Here is a 19,462-nt window from a genome sequence, read left to right as displayed (position 1 = left end):
TGCTGCCCCTCTCTGGCCTGGAATTTCCACAGCCATCACTCCTTTTCTGTGCACTTGGGCTCTTTCTCTGCACACAGACGTCTCCAGTGGCTGCAGTGACCTGGAGCCTGCTCTCAGCTGTCCCCACAGCACCACAGCCAGGGATGTGCACATACTGGCTACCCAAAGACAGAAAAAGTAGAAGTTAGTTCAGAAGGTGCACTGAGTGCGTGCGTTCCTGTGTATCTGTGCTCCTCCTGTGTGTATCTGTGCTCCTCCTGTGTGTAGGAGTAGATGCACGTTTCTCTTTCCTCATCCCTTTCTGTAGTGATTGGTGCGTAGCTTCCAAGGGTGCGCAGGCAGAGGACAGGAGAAGATGTGAGTGGTGATGGGTTAGAGATGCCTGCTTGGAGGAAGCATTGCACACGTTCACCTGTGAGCACACAAGAGCTGCTCTTCACAGTCGGTGAGAGAGAGACACTGGTCTGCATACAGGTGGGGCCAAGCTGCTGGTGCATGGCAGGGCTGGCTGGTTACCAGGGGGTGACCAGCAGCATGAACCCTAGGGTGAAAAGGGCACCATGTCGCTGCGTTCTGTGTGTTATCAGTTCCCCTAATGGCATGAATCAGAACTGTTGCATTGACAGAGTGGTCTTCAGTCACAATGGACCAGGCAAAATTGGAAATTCTACTCAGCTCGTGCAGGACTTGTTATTTTAATCTTCAGCAGTGCTCATACTTTGTTGGTGTTTGTTTGCTCTTCTATTTTAAAGATTGCAGAAAACATTGTAAAAGCAATGTGTTAATTAAAAAATTAAAATTAATTAAAAATTTAATTAATGTTTTAATACTTTAAAAAGAAGCTAAAAACAAACTATAGGAGACATGACCTCCTGCTCTAAGTAGCTGTGCATTGACGTCTGTGAGTTGTTCTCCCATTTATGTTAAAAGCAAATCAGCTCTTAAAAGTGTGCTGATTTAAAACGTCAGCATGTACTGAAGTCCAAAACAAACATTGATTTAAAAACTGTTTACCTTTATGTGTATTTACTCACACTCAAAGGATTAAGTATCTGGTTCTTTGTTTTGAACCTGCAGTGGTTTCTTCCTGCACGAGTTCTAAAGGGTTCATTTTTAGTGAAAAATAAATATAGCTGCTATTTATGTCCAGTGCTGCTTTTTGGGTGATGCCAAGTCCTGGGAAAAGCGATGAGGCCTCACTGCAATGCCCTGGCTGAGGGTCTTGCATTGGCTGCTTTGGTATTGCACGTCAGCTGTAATTGCATAGCTGATGTGTCAGAACAGAAGCCATTCACTTTTCCCACCTTTGGCTTGGCTGGGAAGTGCTGATGGCAGTAAATGTTTTCTTCGTGACAGTAAACCGAAGGGGATACTGCTCAGGGAATGCACGGGGAACAAGTATTTGTAGTAACGTGGGCTTGTTTTTAAAGCACTGCTTTATTGAACTGCCATTTGTGTGACTCCTTTTTAAACACCTTCCATATTTAAGGGGTGTGTCTGTGCAGGAAGGGATCCCTTGGAGCTTTTTTACAGCGCTCAGACAGCATGACATGGTGAAAGGGCTCTGCCTGATGTGCGTGTGGTTGGAGCTGGAGGACTGCTTAGTGCAGCTTTCAGGGTTATCCTGACTTATGGCACAAATTTGCCATTTGCGTGCCTTAGAGATGTGGATTATGTTCAACTCTAGCTGAAAAGATGGCCAGGAAGACACAGCCAGGGCAGCAGAGAGGTGATGTACCCAGCCAAGCTCCTCTCCTGTGCCACCTCTTTTCACCTGGTCTCCGTGGTGCACCTTTCTCCAAAGGCAGTCTGAGCATCCGTACCTTTGTGGTTCAGTGTGTTGTACCACTAAAGGTTTCTCTTTCCGTGACACACGTGCCTCTCCTGACCCGTTCAGCTGGCTGGCTGGTGAGTTCTGCTGACTAAATTCATCTGTCTCATCCTCATTGATGCTACAGCGGCTTACAGTCAATGAGTTTACTGGGGAAGCGATGCTTGTCAGTTGTGTTGTGGTTTCGTTTAATTTAAAAGCTGATGGTCCCATTATTTCCCTTCATGCCTCCTGCCAATTACTGTTGATTTTGCCAACATCCAGATCAAGGACCTATTTACAGCAAAATATTTGCACTCGCTGAAGTCGTTTGACAGCAAAAATTTGAATTTTGCAAAGCTGTGTTACTGCTTTTTTTCCATTATTTGTGCTTTATATGACTTATTCATACTGTTTTGATTGCTGCTGCGCGTTTCTCTTTTAATCCGAGCACAGAAGGCAGGATTTAGAGTTGTTATTAATCCCCATGATAAAGCCCAAGGTGTGCCTTCCTTCTTCCATCAGAAGCATCAGCAGGTGCTGCCCTGCTTCTGTTGCCCTGCTTCATCTGTCCCACCTGCCTCTGGGGCTGCTGAGCGGGAGGTCGGGGCCCTCCCTGGAGCTGCTGTTGAATTTGAATGCCTCTCAGCAAATCCAATAGCTATTTTGTTTATAGTCCAGCTGCACTCAGAATTGCAGTACCTGAGAGAGGAGGATGAGAAATCCATTGGTGCTTCGTGCTTTTCAAATGGTCAAAGATAGCAAAGGGCTACTTTGTGTCTTCCCTTTCGGCAGAAATATGTTTGGGCTGCTTTGCCTTGCACAGCAGCACAGGTTCCTCCTTGCTTTTGTTGTTGACTGGATTTGCCTGCCAACAATTAGTGCTGGTTACCTTGGAAACTGCTCTGCACCCTGCTGAGGATTCTGACAGGCACATTTTGACTGAAATTGCTTTGTTTTCCCAATTCTGCAAGCATACATGTAGCTAATCCTTTTGCCGTGCCCTGCCTGTGTTCCATTCCTAAAATGTAGCAAAATTAATGAAATGTATTATTTTATCCTTTCCATCTGTTTGCATCTTTCTTTATCCCTGTTTTAGCCTCAGTCCTCTATGAGCATTAATTACCTTTTGCTTTAAACAAGCTCGCTGTTAATTTTCACAATGGGGTCTGTGGGGTAACGTTGCGAATGCATGTGCGGTTTTGACACAATTTTCAGTCTCCTCTTCTCTGTCTCTCCTTCCTGTCATCCCTTTCCTTCACTTTTCTCCTGGAGCATTTGTTGTGCTGCCTGGTTCCAGCATGTTAAACTTTGTTTATGCCCTAAACAACCTTTGCTTTGCAGAGACCAGATGGCTTCCTCCATGGCTACGACAAACTCTGCTGCCCCTGTAGTGGTGTAAGATAAAGCTGCTGCTCTTAACTGGGAAGGTGGAATTGTGGCAACATCAGGGCACCCACCTGCAGAGCAGGAAGATGCTAAAACCAGTCCTCAGATTGCACGGGGGAATGAGGGAGGTGGAGAGAAGGTCCTGCTGGGTGGGAGCTGTCGGAGGCAGCTATCGCTGCAGTGTCGCATAGGCTGTCATGTTCACAGCACACCCGTTTCCTCAACAGATTGTGCCCAAGGTTGCGGTAGGTTGGGAGAAGAGAAAGTGGCCAAGGCTGAAGGAGAACAGTTACAAAGGGCATGAAGGGAACAGACACACCACGCATTGCTGCGGAGATCTGTCACAGTTCTAATTTCAGCTCTTGCCATTACAGCTCTCAGATATTTCTAACAGTTTTCCAGAAACGTTTGGTGAAAGCTCAGGCATTTTTAAAAGACTTCTGTGACCATCTGTACATCTGTCGCTGGGGCTGGTTAAAAAACTTAATGGGCTGGAAAGGCTTCCTGGGAAATGAAAATGGTGTAGGAAATGGATTCAGGTGGCAGTGGAGGCATCTGCAATCCATTGACAACTGCAGCAGTATCGATAAGAAATGAGGGAGGGCTTTGAAATGACATCTTGGCCTTCCACAAGCTCTGATCCCAGATCTTTGGCTTTGCTGGAGCCATCCTCTGGTCCCTAACCGTGCTTTTACAGACCCTGTGTCTCTGAGTTGTTTGTGGGGAAAGGAGGCTCCAGATGTCCCGCTTTGGTGCGCTAGGGGCTGGGCTTTGTCACACCTAGGGGAATAATTGTGCTTGTTTCTAAGGCCAGGAGCAGAAGGTGCTCACTGGCTTGAGTTTTAATTTTGGCTTAAGTTAACACAGCAGACAAGATTGATGTACGCTCTCTCAGCATAGCATGATCCTCTCATCCCTGCCAGAGAATGGCCACAGCACGGTTAGTTTCCAGACAAACACGAGCATGGGCTGAAGTGACAGCTCGTAGGAGAGCGGTACAAGTGCCACCCCTGTGCCTTTTAGCTCCTGGTCTCTCAGCTCGGCCTGCCCTGCTTGAAGAGCTCATGCTGAGCACGGTTTGCGACGTCTCTTCTCACAGTGGAAATCATATCTGAGGGCCACCTGGACTTTTGGTACCATGCTCCCTGCAGCCAGACTGCGTCCTATAAGCAGCTGGCATTTTGGTAAAAAGAATCAGCCCCACTTTTGGCCTTCTGTTGTGCTGGAGTTTTATGTGAATCCAAGGTCAGTGTTGCCTTTAAGAAATATACATTTGTTGTTGTCATTTGTTAGTGCTGTTCTTGAAGGGACAAAGTAGGGGCAAGGGGTGTCTACCTGGCTAAAGAGAGAGAAAATAAAGCATTACAATGAAAGCTCTCTGCAAAGCTTTTAAGCTGTGAAGAATTTGCCTGGCATCCAGGCTGGCTAACTCTCCTTTTTTTTGTTCTTTATCATTAGGCTTCCTTGAACTTTAACTGAACCATAAGGAAACTATGAAGAGTCTCAATAGCTGCCCTGTGAGGATTTGACTTACCCATTGGATCTGCTATTTATAGTGTCCATTAGTACAAAAATGTCTGTCCTTTTGCAGCAGTCATGTATAGCAAAAACACTGCTGTTCTGGTGAACTGCCTGTGCCTCCTGTGTCACCCAAAATATCCATCAACAGAGTGCTCAAAGTGAGCCTTTCTTGATTTTAAAATAGAAAAAAAAAAGGATAACAACCCTGAGGACATTTTTATTTTTTATTTATGTATTTTCGTAGTCTGAAATTACCATTTTTCAGGAGGCACCGTTTTACCTCCAGCTGCATCTCCCTGTTCAGCATAATGTGTGTCCCAGGCAAATTAAATCAGGAAGAGAGCTGAGGGAGCAGAAGCTGTCTTTACAGCCTTGGAGAGCCCATCTGCACCCCAGAGTCAGGCAGTGTGTAAACAAGTATAAACTTGTAACAAACAAAATCATTTGTTGTATAGATTTGTCCTGCCTTGCTGGGAAGAAGCTTGTGGTAGTTTGGGTGGCAGAGACTAAGTGGGTTTCCTCTGGATATACTCCAAGCTACTCAATATGGTAAAAGTTTCGATATTCTGTTTCTGAAAAATTAATTGAAGCCTTTTCTTGTAATTTTCTTGTGCAAATAAGCTTAAAAATTGATTTTCTGAAGTCTTCCCAATTGTATCAGTGCAGACTTGATGATGTTACTTCTGTTGGTGTCATGGTTTATAGGTTGGTGTGGAAGTTTGGACAGAAGGGTCACATTGCATGAGTGCGGTGTCATCAGCACGGGGTCTTCCAGAGCCACAGTGTTCCCTGCAAAGCTCTGTGTCCTTCTCCATGCTTATCAGAGCTGTCAGGGCAGTGTTCCTCCATATTCTCAAATGAACAGAATCTGAGCACGAAAACGCTGCGTGTTGAAGGTTGCTTTTTGCAAGAAAGACTGACTTCCTACCTGCATTCCTTGTCCTGCCATGCAGGGCGCTGCAGCTCGGGCTGTGAGGTGCAGTGTGGAACAGAGCTCCAGGTGTCTCTGGAGAGAGGGAATGCCAGTCTGGAGAATTCATCTTCCTACTTGTTTCCTGTACTGTTGTGCAGTCTGTGTGTGCCTCACAGCACAGGGAATTGTCAGGACCTGTAAGGATTTCCAGGCACTGTTTGTGTCCAGTCCACTGCTGCACACCATGTAACCATCTGGGAGGGTTTGTGAAGCATCATCTCTTCCCTGTTCCTCACTGTGGGGTACAGAGGAACACATCCAGCATCCAGCAAGCGTGGAAGTGGGAAAAACTCCAAAATGAGATACAGGAGCCTAAAATGAGACTGGGAAGACTGATGGGTTTTTAATCAGCGTTGCTCTTTGGTCCATATGACTGAAGCCACATGCATGAGTTGCTTATGGGGCTTGGTCTCATTTACATGACAAAGGGGAGTTTCACATAATGCACTGAGGGCCTGTTGTTGACTAGAGGGACAGAGAAGCAGAGCTGCCACACCTGGCCTCCTGCTGATACAGGCATCTGTATCACGTAGTTTCTTTCATAAATATATTGATCTCCATCTCAAAGCCAAATGAAGTTTTTCCTTCTGTGGGGAAGACTGCCAAAGCATCATGCAAAACGTCTTCTGATTTCAGGTCTGATTTCTCCTTGATCATTTATCTAGTCAGTTTATCCTTGGTTTTCCTCATCCATTCTTGGATGAGCAGTTTTTAAAAATCAACTTATCTTTCATTGCTTGGTGGTGGTTCTGACACATTCATCCATCAGCTCTTGGTATTGGCTGCAGCCAATGATGCTGTGTTGTAGTCCCTGCCCTCCTGGCAACCAGTCAAGAGGGAAGTGAATGGTAGGATATAAATACCAACAATTATGAAAGTTCTTTGCCAGTGGGTTGTTTTTTTAATATCTCATTACATACTCAGTTTGTTCAAAAGGGAGATTAACGGAGTGTTTTGTTTTTAGATGAGCATGACTGTGAAAGTCGAGTAACTTGCATCTATGTTTCTTGAGGAAAAAAGTTGGTTTTTCTGAAGCACAAATGAAGAAAAATAACTTTGCATTAAAAACACTGTGGAATTCTGCCAGAGTGAGATGAAGCCACTATTAATCTAATGGACAGCATCCCTTGTTAGCTCTCTTGTTAGGGTGGTTGCTGTAAAGTTGCAAGTAGGGCATTGATTTAAATATACTTCCCCTTCCCTTGCCTGGAGGGAGTGGTAATGGATGAGCAGAGAGCTTTTATTTCTGCCCCCAGGGATGGTGTTTAATGGGGGCTCTGCGAGTGCAGAACGTTGCCATCTGCAGTGGGGTGGAGCAGTGCTGAGCGATTCCTCGCTGGAATCCTCGCGATGGAGGGTTCACACTGCACAGTGCTGGTCATGGGGAAAGCAAAGCGCAGGCCGTGGGGCACCCACCTCTATGGAGCATGCTGCAGCCCCAGCAACTCTCCTGGTGCTCCTCTTCCTTGCCTGAGCACCAGCAGCAGCTGGGAGCAAACCAGTATCCCAGACCAGGGCCTGCGAGTCCGTCCTGCACCATGGATGTTATCTTCTGCAGTCCACTTGTGTGGTATTCAGCGCTACTGGTTAATTAAAACTTCATGTTGCATTCTTAAAAGGGATGAGGAGCCCAAAATACACGTTTAAATCATATTGAAATATTTGTCTCTTCTATTTCAAGTCCCTCATTAGCATATCCTTAGATGTGTAAGTGCCTTTAATGCATATTAACTGTATGCTGATGGAGTGGAAACATCTGAAGTACAAGTAAGAATACAGCTAACTCCATACATAAAACGTCATGAAATCCAGTTACTGAAGTGATTGTGCTACCATGGTTTGCAAAACAGTATATAAGGAAAAAAAAAATAAAAATTTGCAAGACATTTTATAAATGATCATTGTAAAATGTTGCTGTTGTTGCACATTGTCCCTAACAGACCAAAGAAAGAACGTTTCATAGTGCTGCTTTGTGCATCTTTCTGCAAAGGCTGGAATCCTGGTCTTTATAAACACTCAGCGTTTTCCACGGAGGTCTTTTGAATATCTTGTCCTTCTATTTCATTTTTAATGATTTGCTTTTATTTCAGGAAAAGATTACCTTCTAGAAAATGCTTTAAGTCAGTCTCCTTTTTTTAATATGCTGTTTAATCTTTACAATTTTTGAGAAATCCTTCTCATTATTGTGCTTTTCTTTGTGTTTTTTTTTTTTTTTCCTCTTTTTTCCTGCTGCCACAGAAGAAGTGTCTGCAAGGATAGTGCAAGTAGTAACAGCTGAAGCTGTAGCAGTCCTGAAAGGTGAACAGGAAAAAGAAGCCCAGCACAAAGATCAGCCTGGACCACTACCTATAGGTAAAACAAGATGAAGAATGCTCAGAGTATCCTTGCATCTGCAAACATTAAATATACATATATTAAAAAGAAACCCAAACAAACAGTTTGTATTCAACAGCACAGTGTGTATTCATGTAGGTCATAGTCATGGGTGAGCTATGGCACCATGCGATACTGTCACCCTTACTGCCTCAGTTCTTCATTCCTCTTTGGCAGTCTCATTCACTGTGCCCACAAGAGCAGCTTTCCACCTATCTATTGAGCAGTGCAGCTGTGACTAGAGTTGGTGGAGGTGGTTTTGTGTGGTGGACCAAGCAGCACCGAGAGCCCTTTATGTTCAGCTGTTGGAGAGGAAGCTTCATGTCTGAAGAGACAAAGATTAGGTGAGAGGCATATAAAAAGAATGAGATTTTATTGGTTGACGGCAGCTACTCCAGAATATGGAAGATGAGCTTCTTGGCAAGACACAGAGAGGAACAGGGGACCCAGGGTGGGAGTGGGAGAGGAGACAGCAGTCGTGAGTGTGAGGCAGAGGGAGGGACACCAGGTGGAAGCAAGTGCGGTGCTCCAGACTGGGGGTTGTCCAAAATGCAGCTGTATGTATATTGAGGTAACTATACAGCCATTTGTGGGTACAGTGCTTCCTCACTGCCAGAAAACTTCCACAGTTGCCCAGAGCATGTACACAAACACCAGAGAAAGACCAAACGCTGTCCTGAAGTGATGAATGTCTTACAAGCCTGTCCCCAGGATTAGTCTTGCTGAGAGTGTGTATGTTGTGATCAAATCAAAATAACACTTCATGGTATTTTTCCCACAGGCATTCCACTTGGTACAGTGGCTGGACCCTGCCTAGGAATGAATTAAAGTCAATGAGTAATTAAAAGAATTAGTTGTAAATTTGATCCCTAGGTGTTTTGCTTCATTGGATTAATTTTGAGCTGCAGGTCCAGCAGAGTGATGTGTGCCTCCGTAACTCCCTTCTTTGCAGAGATTGAATATTACGTGAAAGACCCCGATTCCACAAAACACTTCATACATATTTAAGGACACAATGCTTCACTGGGGCCTTTGTGAGTCAAAATGAGTATTCAGTTACATGTGGTGAGGTAGAACACTTCAAACATGCTAAGGAGTGCTTCCTCAGTTAGCACATACTGGTGTTACAGTTCCTGTGACCAATCAGTATTACATAAATTCAGCTACAAAGGGCCTGTAGTGAAGATAGAAATACTCTGTCCCTGGACAAGCAAATCTGACGGGCAACTCACATAGGGCTTTCTTCCAAACTACATTGGCCTCAGGGGAAAGAAGGCCAGGAAATTCTTCTGGGGCTTTGAAAGTGACCCTTCTATCCTTGTAAGGAGTCATGAACTGAGAGCTGGTTGTTGGGACTTGCCGTTTATATAACACAGATCTGTTAACGGAATCATTACTTTTTTCTTCTTTTCTTCTTCTCCTTCAAAATGTGGCTCAAGTCACAATGGAGGCTTTGGTTTAAAAAAAAAAAAGAATCTCAAAATGATTAGTATGAAATCAGATGCAGAAATTATGTTGAATTCATTTAAGCAGCAGCTTGTTCAGGATTTTATCATACTTCTATTGAAATTAATGGAAAAACATCATCTGGTTTCAGCATGCAGACTCGTGACTGGAAATGAATTGAAACATAACCTAAGTGAAGCTTTGATTTCACAGCATCTCACTTAGCTCAATTGTTAACAGGTCATAGCTGACATAAGTTCTCTATGCTGATGTCTTTTGTATTTAGACAAAGAGTATTTGCATACATTCTGTAATTAACTTTGAACTCAGTAGAAGCAAAATAAAAAGATGGTTGTAAAGTGTTTTGTGTTCACATACTCAAGGTAAACTGAGAAGATTGGATGCCAGTTTCTCGCTGTTACAGTTAGCCTGAATTTGTAAAATCTCTCCTCCACGGATGCTTTATTGTTGTTGCCTTGAGTGACTGAAGGCTAAGTGCCATACTGATCTGAAAGATAATTTCATACTTCATTTTTTGTATGGTGCTCTTTGACTAGAATTTTGAAAATAATGCATTCCATCTAAGAAAACAAATCTTTTTAACATAGCTTGAACAACCCAGAGTTCTGAAAGGTTCTCCTGCAGATCCCTGGCATGCAGGTCCCCATCCGCTAGTTCTCTCAGCTGGGCAGCGCAGGCTGACTGCAGCCTGCATCAAGCATTGGTCTCCTGGGAATTAATTGCTGTATCTTGTTTCCATTGTTTGATTTCCAGCAGTCGAAGAGTCAGCCAACCTGCCTCCTTCCCCACCTCCATCGCCAGCTTCTGAGCAGACTGGAGCTCTGGAGGAAGGTAAGGGTCTCTTGAACAGCATACGGCTGCCAGAGGAGGGATGAGACATGAATCTAAAGCAAGGGGAAATCAGAAAATGGAGATACCTCCTTCAGCTTCATGTGGAAAGATAAGGCATTCCCCAGCAGTAACTCCCCATCTGCAAACCAACTGCAGTGCATGGATGAGGTAGACTCATATGCACAGACATAACTGACAGGATATGTTAAGTACATCCATATTGAAGAAGAAAAGGTGGTGATGCTAACTAACCCTTTAATCTGTCACATGTAATATCAGCTGAGATGTCTGCTATCCCAGTGTGGTCACCAAAACTCAGTCAGTATGGGTAATTCATGTTTTCCTAGGATTCTTTTGTCTGGATTCTGTGTTGTTTTGCTTTTAATCACCGTGAGCTTTGTATTTGGAATCTTAAACGCATGAAAGTAAGGAGGTTGAGCGTTGGATTGTTTTTCTGATCTTCAACCTGTAATTCCTGCTTCAGTGTCTGCATGCAGTGGGGTTTGTACGCATCGTGCAGGAGTGAAATTCTAGTCTCATAAAGAACATTTCTGTTATCTGCACAATGAATATTCAGTCTCCATAGCCCATGATCTCTGCTTTTCCCTCCTGCTAAAATCCCCTCATCAAAGAGATCAAGCATTCACTTAATGTTTAAGTAGAAGTCTAAATCCCAGTGAAGTTGTCACTGTGGTAAGCGTGTATGTCAGTGGTTTCTTCAACAGAAAAAGAGTGCTGCATCAAGGTCATCAGTAGAGAGAGAAGGCAATATACCAAAACTGAGCCATATCACATAGATATAAGGAAAGAATTTGGGTTCAGAATCTCTAGGGGACTGTCAGCTGAACTCTCCAGTGTGAACGGTGTTTTTGTGTGTCCATTTATTTAGCCCTTCTTTTTTTTTTTTTTTCCCCAGCTTTTTTTTTTCCCTAGTAAATGTATGAAAGTAATTTCTTGTCTTTTACTGAACGAACTGGGTTAGTATTTTAACAGAGACTCTATTAACTTTGGAAGTGGATAGCTCCTACTGCATGTGCTAACATAGTTTATCGAGACACTGCAGTTAGGCATGTTCATTCCTCCAGTCCTTTCTGAGATGATGCAGTTATAGCTTGTGTTAACAACAACATGGGGCAGTCCACTGTACTGGAAATACATCATGGATATGTGGTCAGTAACCAATATGTAAAATCTGATTCACTGGGTGGTAGTTTTGTTGTGTTGGCTCTGTGTGTGTGTGTGTGTGTGTGTGTGTGTGTGTGTGTATTTTGAAAAGCTAGTACACGAGTTCTCATCATCAAAATGACTGACTGGGAAGGAAGCTAGTAGAGTGTTAGCAAGGCTTTTGTAGTTGTTAACCAGGTTTTCACCACTTTTTTTCTTTTTTTTTTTTATAGAGTTCACTTGAGTAGTTTTCCATAGGTTTTTTGATTTTTCACATCACAATAAAGGCCCTGACCTACTTCAAGCAAATGTCAGCGCTCTTCCATTACTTCATTTAGGGTTAGCTTTATGTATTATTTCTATTAATTATGTTATTTGCACGTATTGTAGGGTTTTATAAAGCAGTCACATTGATGATTGTCAGAAGATTAAAAATTGTCCCCTAAGGAGATGGACACGATCTTGCAAGTTGTACTAGCAGAAGGTGGCGAAATGTAGCCCGTGCTACATAGCACGATGGCGTTATGGACTACTGGGCAGTGCTGTTCAGAGCTGGGCGTGTGTCTCAGGACGTCACTCAAATCACTGTTCTTCTTCTTCCTGCACGTACGATTGAGTTAATACAGTAGCACTACTGTTGCTTTTTCCCCAGATGTTAACATTGTCCATTTTCAGTGTAGTAGTGGGCTCGAAAGGAAATGCAGCATTTTGTGTTCTGCTTTATGTTGGAAGTTGTGGTTCTCATTTTCTGTGGGTCAGTTGAGTTTTGCTGACCTAGGGGAGCCAGTTCTGTCATTTTGATTCAGGCAAAGCTCCCACTTGGAAGAGTTTACCTCAGTAGGTTTTGACCCAGTTTGTACTGAACTTGTTTGAACCTTTGGCTCCCTATGCCACCAGGCTCTCCATCCCCTGCACTTTACGTTGTCTGTCTTTCTACTCAGAAGAATACATTTATACATTTATTCAGTTCTAAAGCTGTTGAAGAAGAAAAAGGCGAGTATTTGGTATGTGTGTCTGACTCAGGCTTCCTTTTTTTCTGTTTTCTCAAAACGTTTTCCTAGCGCACTTGTCAGTGTGTGTTGCATTGCTCTGAATTCAGAAGAGGCTTCCTTCAGTCATAGTAGACTGAAATCACTGTTGTAGACATGACAAAGGTGGATGTGGCCAGCCATGCAGCAAATACAAATTATTAAAAAAAAAAAAAAGGTAGAAAAGACAAAGAGGTTTGTGGGTCAAGTGTATTTCATGAGAGAAGGGAGTCAGTGGATGTAGGTTTCTTCCTTTCGTTTGGCTGCAAAAAACCATTTCGATGAGCCTGTCCCTTTTTACTGCTGCACAAGGTAAGATAACTAATGTGCCCTATTGACACTGTTTCATTTATTTTACCTACTGTAACATATTTTTGCTCAGGAAATTAAATTTTCACTGTCTGATCCTTTCATCAGTTGTATCTGGTCATGCAGGACTGATGCGGTGTTCTCTTGCCAACCTGGCATTTCTTTTGTGCTCTGTGCCTTTTGACAATGGTCTGCAGTATCTTCGTGTAAAAATTCTTCTAAATGTTACAAGATAGCAGCATGCCTTGAGGGACTCCCTTCCATTTAGAAATAAGCGTTTCAGGATATGCATTATATATCAAATGAGAATATTTTCCAAACTGAAAGTAACTGTATGTCCTATAAAAAAGGATCTATATGCAGTAATAGTTATCTAATGAAGGGCATTCTTGAAATATACCTGCAAGCTAAAGCTGAATTAGCTTTTGTGAGAAGTGATTTTTATCTTGGATTTCAGAAAAACGTGGGAATTCTTCCTGTGCTTTAGATGAAAACTATTAGAAGGGACTAAAATCGCAAAGGAGGTTTTTTTGTTGCATAAATACAAACATATTTCTCTTCAAAGATTTCATCGTCATGTTAGTGAAATTTTCTGCAGTAAGTTCAAAAATAACAAAACTGAAAAAAAAAGATGTAAATCTGTGATAACCACAGACATAATGGTTCCAATTAGACTTTGCAATGATTTTGGCCCTTCACAGTAGTGTGTATTTGAGCATTTGTAATGTTGTCAGTCCTGCTGTGCTAAAAAGCAGAAGCAGACCTATGCTTTTTTGACCTCCTTCCATGCAGAGCCCATGAAGAAACAACTTCCACCTTTGTTCACATCAGTGTAGAACAATCAGAGTTTCATTTTCACTCCTGTAGGTGCATTTTACATCCAAAGGGTCCGTGTTTAAAATAGGATCCACAGCCAGAAAGAGAACGTCCACTTTTCTCATTGCACTTTCCATCTCTGTAGTGCACCACCTCCTCCTTTGTGCCTGTCCTCCCTCCCTGTTGCGTTTCTGGCCAAGAGAACCTTCTATTCTCTTCTCTACAATACCCTGGTTCCAGCAAATAGATAGCAAGTGCATCACACCCCTTGCTGCTCTTGTCCACAGTGATAAACAAAAACTAGTGTGAGGACATCTGCACAGCACTAGATCTTGCAGTCCTGAATGTTCTCGGGAGAGAGTTGGCTCCTGGGCTGTCACGTGCTGTGACATTTCTTCATCCTCTGAAACTTATCTTTTGGAAACAGTGAGCCCCCTCAGATCTGTCACTGCATTTTGTGGAAGTTTCTATCGAGAAGAAACCTGTGGTTATGCACTGCAGGTGGATCAAGACAAAAAGATGCTTCACTGCAACCTTGTTGCCAGGCCTGAAGTACTAGGGAAAGGTGGGAGGCAAGGTTCAGCCCTGCATTTAGCGTCTCTTATTGCAGGGCTCTGCAGTTTCCTGCTCAGCAGAGGCAGGCGGCTGGTACATTTCTCTACACCTTGCTTTTAAACACACTTGAAGTCCTGAATCTGTGTTTTAGATTACACTACAGGGGTGGAGCATCTAAATTTTCAGTAGTTCAAGGCAATGTTTATGTCCTGAACAAAATTGTAGGTATGACTCCTATAAAGTTCTTTGGGCATTATTTGTATTTGTGCATAGGTGCACTTAACATACATTCATTACTGGTCAGACCAGCTCAGGGCTGTCACAGACTCTGACACAAGGATAGTCTTTCTTTTACAGCACAGGAAGACATTTTGGAGCTATTAATATTAAGATTGATGAATAATTTTTCTTTCTCTTTTTTTTTTTTTTTTTTTTTTGTGTGGGGGTTTTTTTTTTTTTTTTGTTGGTTTTTTTTTGTTGTTGTTGTTTTTGTTTTTCCACTACTTGAGCCTAATAGGGTTAATATTACAGCATCCTTTTCTGGGGCAGAGGAAACACTAATCAATACATTAACAAACTTCTGCTGCCATGTTGGGGCAGAAAGCAGAGGATGCTTTTTTTTTTTTATGATACAGCTGTTATCTTGTTATGGTGTGCTAAATAAAGATACTTGAAACTTACTGTTATTTGCCAGGAAGAAGCTTAGAGCTCTTAGTGATGGGATCGGTTTGGTCACAGGGTGTGACCAGATGATAGAGGTGGATAAAAATGGCTTTCTAAAGCCTGGTAGTGGTAGTAACAGCAGCATTCATGAGCCTTTGGGTTGCACACAGAGATCTGGCTAGTACCAGTTATTCTGTCTTTGTTAAAGGGTTGCTTCCTCACTCATTGCTTTCTATCTGTGAGGAAAGTTTTGGAAGCTCTGGGGATCTTTAAGTTGTAATTGTCTGGAGAAAGATCAGGGTACGCTCAGCATGGACTCTTTCCTGACGCTGCTAGGAAATCCAGTGGGTTAGCTGCAGCTGCCACAGGCAACAACAAGTTGCAAAAAAATGGACTTGAGATGTATTTTCTCTCATACTAGAATTCTAGTTTTTCATGGCTCAATTCGTGGTCAGAGCGGACTGTAGCCAGGTCTCCTCTTCAGGTCTGTATGGGTCAGTCATTTTTGTTGCGCTGTATTATTTTTGTCCTGGAAGAGCAAACCCAGGCTATCTCTCCCTGTAGCTGTCAGTAGATGGTGTTGTCCTGAACTGATTATGTGATTATCTGTGAAGCTACAGCGGCAGGTAAATAAAGGTGTCATTCTGAAGAACTGGTAAACTCTGAGGTGGGAAGCTTTTTCTCCAACAGAAATGAGCCACAACAGTGTGAAATACAGGACCAGCAGAGAGTGCTATGAGCAGCTTTGTGTGGCCTTTTTCAGAAGCAAAAAAAGCTGGCAATTAGACAAAGGCACTTTTGTTTGTTTGTTCATTTTGTTTAACTGTTAATTATAGGAAAAGGAGAGGAGTGAGTACATTTGAAATAGATAAAAACGACAATTGGTGAAAAGCAAACTAGTTTACACTTACAATTAAAGGACTTACAACAAAAAAAACACACCTTGATGACTGCAGTTGACACCTGGTGACGAGGAATACAAAAGAATACAACTGTTGGGATAGTCCAAAAGTTTTTAGAACAGCCAGTGGAAGTTGTGAGATGTGGTTTGTGTACAATGTCTATTCCTCTAAATAATGAGTGCAGTCTGGAAATTAGTTTACTCCGGCTGTTGGTTCCCAGCGTTCACAGACCTTGCAGGAAGTGCCAGATTCATGGCACGTGTTAAAACACACAGCTGCCCCATCCCTCCATCCTGCATTACTTTGCAGCTTGGCTGATTTCACCCACTCTGCAGTATGACACAGTGGCTTGCTGGTGCATGCATCCATCCTGTCTTGCCGTGTTTCTGTCTGTCTGTCCTGCAGTTTTTGTCTGTGTGTCTATTTGTAGATGCAGGGGCGGAGGATAAGGTGGGACCGCTGTGCCCAGGCTGCGGGCCTGCTGCCAGCAGGGAGTGGCGTAAAGGCCTGGCCCCCTCCATCTCAGTGTCTGTAGCCGATGATGAGCCCTACAATTCGGATGAGGAGTACTATGAGCACCCTTTGTTCAGCTCAGAGTGGACTGGCTCTTGTACACATCCCAGTGCCACAGTGAAGAGCACAGAGGTCTTGTTGGGCTATGATGAAGGTGAACTGAGCATGGTCCCATTTTGTTCCTCTTCCCCTCTACCCACCTGCCATCCATTCCATTATATGTGTGCCTGGGATTGCTGCTTTCTGGGGGAGGAAAGTGTCTGACTCCCAAGTCTTTCATTCTCAAAGTGAAGCTGCAGTGTGAACATTGAATGCTATTTTGGTGTCAGTGAAACCATGCTTAAACCATGTAGGTCTACTGGCCAAGTTGATGGCAGATGCAAAAACAGCAGGCACTAATTTGTACTTTGTGACAGTGAATCACAGCTAGGAACAGTGTTTAGAGTGGGTTAGAAGGTTGTTACCGAAGTTAAGTCAGCTGAGTTAAACTCATACCTGTACTAGAGTTAGCAGTGGAGGATCTTTAGTTCTTCACTAGACAGAGGAAATCAGTTTTTTTTTCCCCAGCACATACTGGTGTCTTCAGGCAGTACTGGGTCACGTTTGATCTCTGGCTGTTCTGTGGATGCACCCAGTCAACACTGTCAGCTGGCTGCAAACAAGGCAGATGTATTAAAAAGTTTGCTATTTCTTTGTTCCTGTACCCCTTCCTTCTGCAGCCTAGGTCCATCAGTAAGTATTATTTTACTTGTGGAGTTTACATAAAATCAACATTTTAGGAGTCGAGGGAGAATCTGTTTCAGTGTCTAATGAGAATTGTGACTTCTTATCCAAAGCAAAATGAATCATGTTTCATCAGGCAGTATTTGATTAACTTAATCTTGAGAGACAGGAGGTGAAGTTAAAAGCAGATCTGAATTCTCTGGGGATGTGTGTCTGAGGAAGGCGGAGGTCTGTGACTGAAATAGCTCAGTGGGGCATTTCAAGAGCAGGAGGCTTGTCCACAGTTAACAGGATAATGTAGCCCAGTAGTGCAGCAACACCAGAATGAGAGCAATGCAAATAACTGCATACTGTTACGTCAGGATATCTGCCTGAAGCTGGGAGAGTCAGAAAATCACAGGCGTAGCCTTACTGTAGGTGGGTTTCTGCATTTGTTCTTAAAACATTCCTGCTTTTTAGTTCGTAAGCAGCATAATTGCCAATCATGCACATCCACATCTAGTGAAATCGTTTGCTGATGCAAACTTTTGATATTGTTAGCATTGTTTATGTACCAGGTTGTTTGCCTCTGCATATACCTGTGCTTATCCATTCTTGAAAACCTTTTCATTTGCAGCCATTGCCAGATCTTTTCCAGCTGCTGCAATGAAGTCTATTTACTTCATGCAAGTTCTTTTTCAGTGGTTCTTTTAAGTATCCCTGTTCTCAAAAATTCTGTATGATGAGTTCTAGTAATACTGAGAGAGCCACAGTATTTTCTTTGTGTTAGCGGTGAGGATGGGATTTTTCTTCCCAGATTTTATCCATTTCTGAGCTGTGTGCCTCTATATGTGCTGACTCAGTAAAAGAGGGATCTAATATAGATGATACGATTTGTTCTCTGGGGACTTTGCCACTTTAAAGGAACCTAGGCACTGCTTTGCACCAGAAGCCAAACCTGTAATGTTTCAATGCTAGATATGCACTACTTTTACCTAATTAAGAAAAGACTTACTGAGTAATTAGTTTTAACACATGGCATTGAGTGAAGTAATTGCCATCAAAATGAGGTAAAATAACTTCTTTAATTAAAAGGAATGCACACACACGACTACATAAAATTGGAAAAAACAAGCAGTACAGCAAGTTATTTGAGTAAGGGCCTCTATTGTCTGGACACTTGCTGTTCTGCTGGGCTCCTTTTACAATCTGCCATATGTAAATATCCCTCAGGCATTGGTCCAGTTCCAATTTGGAATCTTCTAGCTTCTGTTCACTTAGATACTGTATCTTTCCCTAACTACATTTTTACATGTTATTAATAATGTTGCACTTTACGTAGTGGTATTTTCTCAGCCTGAAATTTGTGTTCCTTAAATTACTTTCTAAAGGCCGTAACTGAAATGGATGGTTGATTGCCTACCTTTAACTGGGTCAGTCTCAGGAGAAAAATCACGCCCTTGTAAAGAGGTTTAATTTTAATGCCAGGAGATTCAGATTCAAAACCACTTTTTTCTAAGCCTGATTCAGCAAAGTCCTTAAACATGGGACTGTACTTAAAACCCAGAGAGGTTATTAGGTGTATTTGAGTTTGGCTGGTGGTCAGCTGCTTACGAATTTTGCTGAATCGAAGGATTCACACTGAATCCTTATTTCCTATTGGAAGAGATAGTAGCAGAGCAAAGTAATATTCTGTCTGAACAGCAGTGGCAAGATAGAAGGGAGACTTTCTTCCATGGCAAGAGTAGAATAAAGACCGTTCTTGGTACTAGTCTACTGATTCTAGCAACCTGTAGGCAAAGTAATGTATTTCAAAACTTCAGAGGAACGTGGTGTTCATCGGTTTCTTTGGCTTAACTGGTGATGAGGAGAGGAGCCTAGAGGCTAGTGAGGGAGACAGAAAAGCAAATGAAGAGTCCTTGTGTTACACCTCTGATTTTCACATAGGGGGTTCAGATCTCAGGCAGCCCAAGGGCGAAGCAGTTCACAAAGCACTCGGTGTAAGAATCTTGGCTGGACTCTGGTGAAATCATTAGTTCCCAGCTTTGTGCAAGGCTTATTAAGACTGTTCAAGTGGTTGAATGCTTTGCCAAAACCAGGACCCATGTAATTGGCAGACTTGCTGTCATTTAGCAGACGGTAACAGCAAGGGGAAAAAAATTAACAACTCATACTTTACCCCACCTCAATTCAATGTCTCGTACTGGGTTAAACAGCACATCTATCAGAAGTGCACTGATGTTCTCAGAGCCATCCATCGTTCAATATCATCTCCATTTCCAATGAACATTTGACCCACAGTCGTCTTTGGGAGAGGTGTACCTATAAAGCACTTTCAGCTCTCATCTTCCAGCATAAACGTGCTTCTCTGGGGGAGACAAGGTGTTCTGGGGTTTGTTCGGTATTTTTTCTTTGGGAAAAATCAATTCTATTGCAATTAAAATGC

General features: G+C 42.8%; 1 protein-coding gene across 1 annotated transcript in view; it reads left to right on the top strand.

Annotated features, from left to right (window-relative positions):
• The window catches only part of MAP2 (microtubule associated protein 2), a 189,122-nt gene that overhangs the window by 136,624 nt on the left and 33,036 nt on the right, over positions 1-19,462 (top strand). The window contains exons 6-7 of the mRNA XM_042822366.1: positions 7,932-8,045; positions 10,287-10,364. Of these exons, the coding sequence (XP_042678300.1) occupies positions 7,932-8,045; positions 10,287-10,364 (192 nt within the window). The remainder of the gene's footprint in view (positions 1-7,931; positions 8,046-10,286; positions 10,365-19,462) is intronic.

Source organism: Centrocercus urophasianus, unplaced genomic scaffold (assembly GCF_019232065.1).
Source record: "Centrocercus urophasianus isolate 14NV4802_14NV808 unplaced genomic scaffold, USGS_Curo_1.0 seq_20, whole genome shotgun sequence".
Lineage (NCBI taxonomy): Eukaryota > Metazoa > Chordata > Aves > Galliformes > Phasianidae > Centrocercus > Centrocercus urophasianus.
Note: the sequence above shows the minus strand (reverse complement) of the source record. Positions and strands in the feature narration are given on the sequence as shown.